Source organism: Doryrhamphus excisus, chromosome 2 (genome assembly GCF_030265055.1).
Source record: "Doryrhamphus excisus isolate RoL2022-K1 chromosome 2, RoL_Dexc_1.0, whole genome shotgun sequence".
NCBI lineage: Eukaryota > Metazoa > Chordata > Actinopteri > Syngnathiformes > Syngnathidae > Doryrhamphus > Doryrhamphus excisus.
In genome coordinates this window covers 5,483,241-5,490,224 of record NC_080467.1, presented here as the reverse complement: position 1 = coordinate 5,490,224, position 6,984 = coordinate 5,483,241, and the positions used below count along the sequence as shown (strand labels likewise).

At 41.0% G+C, this 6,984-nt stretch overlaps 1 protein-coding gene across 3 annotated transcripts in view; it reads left to right on the top strand.

Annotated features, from left to right (window-relative positions):
• The window catches only part of lzts2a (leucine zipper, putative tumor suppressor 2a), a 56,216-nt gene extending 51,769 nt beyond the window's left edge, over nucleotides 1–4,447 (top strand). For all 3 annotated transcript variants that reach the window (XM_058056599.1, XM_058056582.1, XM_058056591.1), the window contains one exon: nucleotides 1,306–4,447. In XM_058056599.1, the coding sequence (XP_057912582.1) occupies nucleotides 1,306–1,491 (186 nt within the window). In that variant the 3' untranslated portion in view covers nucleotides 1,492–4,447. The remainder of the gene's footprint in view (nucleotides 1–1,305) is intronic.
• The last annotated feature ends 2,537 nt before the right edge of the window (nucleotides 4,448–6,984 follow it).

Genomic DNA, 6,984 nt, shown 5'->3' with positions numbered 1-6,984 from the left:
TCTGTGTTTACATGTTTTAGTTGGCGCATAGGAAACCTGTTTAAAACCTTCTAAATATGGTTTTTAACATTATTAGAGCCCTCTAGACATGAAATAACAGCCCTATAGTCAACTTTCCACTCCTATTACCCAATACAGTAAACATAATAAGACATATTATAGACTCACTCACGTTAGCATTGTTCTTTTTTTCCTGTTCTGTCCTGTGGTGGCTATTGTCTCAATAATAACCATTTTTTTCTACCTAATTATGCATTTTTGGCCCGGTGCAACTTATACTCCGGTGCGACTTACGTATGTTTTTTCCTACCTAATTATGCATTTTTGGCCTTGTGCGACTTATACTCCGTGCGACTTATGTATGTTTTTTCTACCTAATTATGCATTTTTGGCCCGGTGCGACTTATACTACAGTGCGACTTATGTATGTTTTTTTTACCTAATTATGCATCTTTGGCCCGGTGCGACTTATGTATGTTTTTTTCTACCTAATTATGCATTTTTGGCCTTGTGCGACTTATACTCCAGTGCGACTTATACTACAGTGCGACTTATGTATGTTTTTTTCTACCTAATTATGCATTTTTGGCCTTGTGCGACTTATGTATACTCTGTGCGACTTATGTGTGTTTTTTCTACCTAATTATGCATTTTTGGCCTTGTGCGACTTATACTCCGGAGCGACTTATGCATGTTTTTTTCTACCTAATTATGCATTTTTGGCCTTGTGCGACTTATGTATGTTTTTTCTACGTAATTATGCATTTTTGGCCTTGGGCGAGTTATACTCTGGAGCGACTTATGTATGTTTTTTTCTACCTAATTATGCATTTTTGGCCTTGTGCGACTTACGTATACTCCGTGCGACTTATGTATGTTTTTTTTACCTAATTATGCATTTTTGGCCTTGTGCGACTTATACTCCGGAGCGACTTATGCATGTTTTTTTCTACCTAATTATGCATTTTTGGCCTTGTGCGACTTATGTATGTTTTTTCTACCTAATTATGCATTTTTGGCCTTGTGCGACTTATACTCCGGAGCGACTTATAGTCCAGAAAATACGGTAATTTCTGTATCACTTTAACACTTTTTTCAGATTTCAATCTCGTAGTATCTTGTGCCACAGATATCGTGACACCCCCATTATTTTGCCATTTTATGGGGGAAAATCAGGCAAACGATATGTGACTAAGAATAAGCCCGCATTCAGCCACAAAACGGCATTATTTCTGAATGAATATATACATTTGTAGCGGTGAGGGATTACAGTACTTATCCACGCTTCCTCCTCAACCCCTGCAGGTGATCCGCTACCAGAAGCAGCTGCAGCAGAACTACATCCAGATGTACCGTCGGAACCGTGACCTGGAGCGAGTGATGCGGGAGCTCAGCCTGGAGCTGGAGAACAGGGACATGATGGACGACTACGAAGTCCACAGCGGCAGCAACGACATCCACTTTGAGGAGATAACCGCCACTGAGATCTAAAAAGTCAAACACTTAAGAGGCATTCACTGAACACCGGACCAAAAAAACAACAACAACAAGAAACCTGGCTGTCTTTTACCTCTTGAGCAGCTGACAAAGGTCCATTGTTACTCCTTCTGCACCTCACGGTGTCTCACCTGCACCTTGTCCAGTCAGCACAAACCCCCCCTCTCTCTTCCATGGGCGCTAAAGCAGTGAATCAGGGTATGGAGGAAGGTGCTAATGCAAAAAAAACCCAAATATTGCTACATGCACATCACGTCAAAGAACGGTCACCAGCATGCATGTTCAATAACCATGTCATCGCTAGCATCATTTCATTGTCACTCATCCCCAAAGTAACGCTGTGTTCTGTAAATAATATGGTAGCACCGCTCTTTTCCTTAAGGGGGAGCCACAGTGCAAATTTACATCACTTCTTCACTGCAATGTCTTTTGAAATAGTACCTGAACGCACCAACGGAAGAGAACCAGGATCTACTAAAGGAAAGTGAGGGCGGAGAAAGTGGAGATTATGGAGTCTAATACTGCAGCGTCCACAGCTAAGGTACGGGAACAGGGGAATCGAACGTTTATTTTTTTGTCATTTCAAGCTGTGAGTTCTTTTGCTCATTCAGAGAGCAACCAAGTCCTAGAAATTAGCGGTTCATGATAATTATCAGGTTGATATTAGGGAATTAACGTCATAAATTGATAACATCCAATCATTTATAAAGGCCAGATTATCTGTGCTGTGCAGGGGAGCAAATCAAGCGTACTATCTAGCGTGCTAGTTGTACCAAATGCTCTGCAGGAGGACGGGGGGGGGAATCGAACCTACAAAAAAAACTCATCAGCCACGTGAAACAGTCATGCGTTTGTAAAGTGCAAACGCTGAACCAGAGACTTCCATGGTGTCACACCAGCTGCTCAGAGCGTGTGCCCGAATATAGTGCACTTCTCTGGGCCACATCAGGCGGCTCCTCCCCTTCTATACTCTGGTTCTCCTGGTAGTAGTCATGTATTGGTACTAATGTCAGAAATCAACACATCCTCATTTGTATAAGTCAATCTTACTTACAAATCAGAATTTGAACCAAATTATTGATATGATATCGGTCCTGGGGGATGCAGAAAGTCAGTGATATCAGTTAGAAAAAATATATAATACATCTCTAGTGAAAGTCATTTTTGTCATCTTATGCCTTGTTCGGAATATGTTGGTGCATCATGATTGGATGCTGCCCCAGCTCCTGTTCGGGAGCCAATAGTGTGATGCTAGTTTTGCTGCCAAAGACGCTAAAAAAGTCCCCAATCTTCCACCTGGTGCACAAATTTGGAAAGGAATGTAGTCAAATACTTTTTTGCCTAGCAAGAAAGTGTGGTATTACTGTGTATTACCTCATTAACCCAAATAAAGGACGATCAAAATTTTAAAAAAAATATATATACCGTATTTTCCGGACTATAAGTCGCACTTTTTTTCGTAGGTTGGCTGTTCCTGCGACTTATACATGAAAAAAACTGTTTATGTTACATAAACACTGGATATTTTTTCTGTTTGTTTATTTTTCATGTAGCTGAATAAGCATTGTGTTAGCATATCTTACACCTATTCAGCCTGTTCTCTATTCTTTTATTATTGTTAGAACTTGCCTTCCAAGATGACGTAATGTCTGTTTTGGTTTGGTAGTTTGGAAAATAAATTACCCGCAAAAAATGCGACTTATACTCCAGAGCGACTTATGTATGGTTTTTGTACCTAATTATGCATTTTTGGTCTTGTGCGACTTATACTCCGGAGCAACTTATAGTCCAGAAAATACGGTATATACGCATATATATATATATTTTTAAGACAAAATAAATCATTTTTTCCGTATATCTTAACTGCTGGGTTCAGTTCACATCAGTTTTTGTGCCAATAATGCTATCAGCTAGCTAGCTTCGTCTGGAGTTATGTACGTTACACTTTGTTTTAATCCGGTTTGTCCCGTAGAGAGGACTTGAATCTCGCATTCAGGAGCAGTGTGGTTTTCGGCCCGATCGTGGAACTGTAGACCCACTCGGCAGGGTACTTGAGGGTGCGTTAGGGTTTGCCAACCGTTTTTTTTTGGACTTGGACTTAGCATTCTATTGCTTTTTCCTGGAGGATTCCTATGGGGAATTCCTAATCGGGAAGTTCAGGCTGTTCGCTCCCTGTGATTGGCTGGCGAACAGTCCAGGGTGTACCGAAGACAGCTGGGATAGGCTCCAGCACCCCCGCCACCCTCTTGAGGATAAGCGGTAGAAAAAAATAATGAATGAATGAATGTTTTGACCCTAGCCCTTTCCGGTTGGCTCCTCCCCTTTGAGGAAGTAACGCTACATCGCCAGCATAGCCAACTTCCTGTTACGTCGCCCCTGCTGTAGAAAGATCAGATGCCGAGCTTCAACGTGTTTAAAAGACGTTTAAAAGAAAAGTTGTTTTAGCGGAGCGCGGCAGTGGGAGATGTCAGCCCGGATGTTTCTTTTCCTCGTTCTTGTCCTGACTCTAAAGTCTATTTTTGGAACAGAAGAAAAGCACCTCAGCGTCTCGCTGTCGGGAAAGTTAAAAAAAAAAAAAAAAGTCGGGTTTATTGTCAGTTCTTCAGGCTGCATTTGTTCCTCTTCAGTGTGCTTTATTTAGCCATAGTCTGAATTGTCATGAAAAGGGTCCTAGCTTACATTTGCAACTTTTTACACTCATGTTTCACAACTTCAAATCCAAGTCCCACACGTCCACTTTTCCTTGGAAGAATCTAGCCTGGGAGTATTTGTTGACATGAAACTTACTCGGATCCAGTATTGTTAGAAAGGGCAGGATGGGACCCCTTAACCCAAAGTTCAGATACAGTATCAGTGACAAATGCATAAGGTGTATACACACACATATATATATATATATATATATATATATATATATATATATATATATATAGACTGTTTATTCAGTGTTACGTAAAAACACATTTATTTAATTTTATCACAGAGTCAAAGTGAAAAGATGGAATATTTTATAGACTAAATAGTAAATAATAAGGAATATTAACTATATAATGAAGGTTGTATATTTTTCTATACATACATAAATAAAGCACCTACCAGGTAATATTTTGTTGTAGCACCGTATCTATCAATCCAAAAAAATATATATATAAATATATATGTATACGTATGACGTAGATCTACAGTATGCAGTCTTGATGACGTGTGTTTACGTAATGCATGCGTTCATGCTCTGCATCGCACACGCCGCTCGCCTACGTTTGCCTCATTTACGCTCATTTACGTTGGCCACAAATTCCAGACTGTTACGACAAAACTCTCGTCACTTCCTGTCACCTGAGTGTAAATACTATATTTTATGTTGCTTTGGACGTACACATATAGCCACTTTGACTATAGACCAAAGCCACCTACACTAACTCATTTTACTTCATTATTATTATTATTATTATTGTTGTTGTTGTTATTATTATTGTTTTTTTTTTGTGGCTTCTTTGGTTTTTTTTGCTTACTTTATTCATAAAGTAGTTGTCCTTGTATATTTCTATGTGTACATTTTGTTGTATAAATGACTGTTTTTAAGTAAAGTGCAAGCTGTCACACCTTAAGCCTGAAACCTTGTGTTTTTCTACAACAACTACAACCCTCCACATTCATGCAATAGTTCATGCATAGGGCTGCACGGTGATTGAGTGGTTAGCGCACAGACCTTCTTACAGCTAGGAGACCAGGGTTCAATTCCACCCTCGGCCATCTCGGTGTGGAGTTTGCATGTTCTCCCCGTGCATGCGTGGGTTTTCTCCGGGTACTCCCACATTTTCCTCCCACATTCCAAAAACATGCTAGGTTAATTAGCGACTTCAAATTGTCCATAGGTATGAATGTGAGTGTGAATGGTTGTTTGTCTATATGTGCCCTGTGATTGGCTGGCCACCAGTCCAGGGTGTACCCCGCCTCTCGCCTGAAGACAGCTGGGATAGGCTCCAGCACCCTCCGCGACCCTCGAGAGGAAAAGCAGTCAAAATTAAACCAAAACTATTCTGGCTGTGGCGAGCCAACCAGGAGAAACTGAAAGTGGATGGAAGAGAAAAAGTGACAGACAAACATGCTGTCCCTCCACCAAAGAAAGAAACTCAACAAGACTTTCTGAGCAGTCGCTTTTGTACTAATCTGCATCAAAATTAACCCAAAACTATTCTGGCTGTGGCGAGCCAACCAGGAGAAACTGAAAGTGGATGGAAGAGAAAAAGTTACAGACAAACATGCTGTCGCTCCACCAAAGAAAGAAAGTCAACAACACTTACTGAGCAGTCATTTTTGTGCTAATCTGCATCAAAATTAACCCAAAACTATTCTGGCTGTGGCGAGCCAACCAGGAGGAACTGAAAGTGGATGGAAGAGAAAAAGTGACAGACAAACATGCAGTCCCTCCACCAAAGAAAGAAACGCAACAAGACTTACTGAGCAGTCGTTTTTGTACTAATCTGCATCAAAATGAACCCAAAACTATTCTGGCTGTGGCGAGCCAACCAGGAGAAACAGAAAGGCGAGCCAACCAGGAGAAACTGAAAGTGGATGGAAGAGAAAAAGTGACAGACAAACATGCTGTCCCTCCACCAAAGAAAGAAACTCAACAAGACTTTCTGAGCAGTCGCTTTTGTACTAATCTGCATCAAAATTAACCCAAAACTATTCTGGCTGTGGCGAGCCAACCAGGAGAAACTGAAAGTGGATGGAAGAGAAAAAGTTACAGACAAACATGCTGTCGCTCCACCAAAGAAAGAAAGTCAACAACACTTACTGAGCAGTCATTTTTGTGCTAATCTGCATCAAAATTAACCCAAAACTATTCTGGCTGTGGCGAGCCAACCAGGAGGAACTGAAAGTGGATGGAAGAGAAAAAGTGACAGACAAACATGCAGTCCCTCCACCAAAGAAAGAAACGCAACAAGACTTACTGAGCAGTCGTTTTTGTACTAATCTGCATCAAAATGAACCCAAAACTATTCTGGCTGTGGCGAGCCAACCAGGAGAAACAGAAAGGCGAGCCAACCAGGAGAAACTGAAAGTGGATGGAAGAGAAAAAGTGACAGACAAACATGCTGTCCCTCCACCAAAGAAAGAAACTCAACAAGACTTTCTGAGCAGTCGCTTTTGTACTAATCTGCATCAAAATTAACCCAAAACTATTCTGGCTGTGGCGAGCCAACCAGGAGAAACTGAAAGTGGATGGAAGAGAAAAAGTTACAGACAAACATGCTGTCGCTCCACCAAAGAAAGAAAGTCAACAACACTTACTGAGCAGTCATTTTTGTGCTAATCTGCATCAAAATTAACCCAAAACTATTCTGGCTGTGGCGAGCCAACCAGGAGGAACTGAAAGTGGATGGAAGAGAAAAAGTGACAGACAAACATGCAGTCCCTCCACCAAAGAAAGAAACGCAACAAGACTTACTGAGCAGTCGTTTTTGTACTAATCTGCATCAA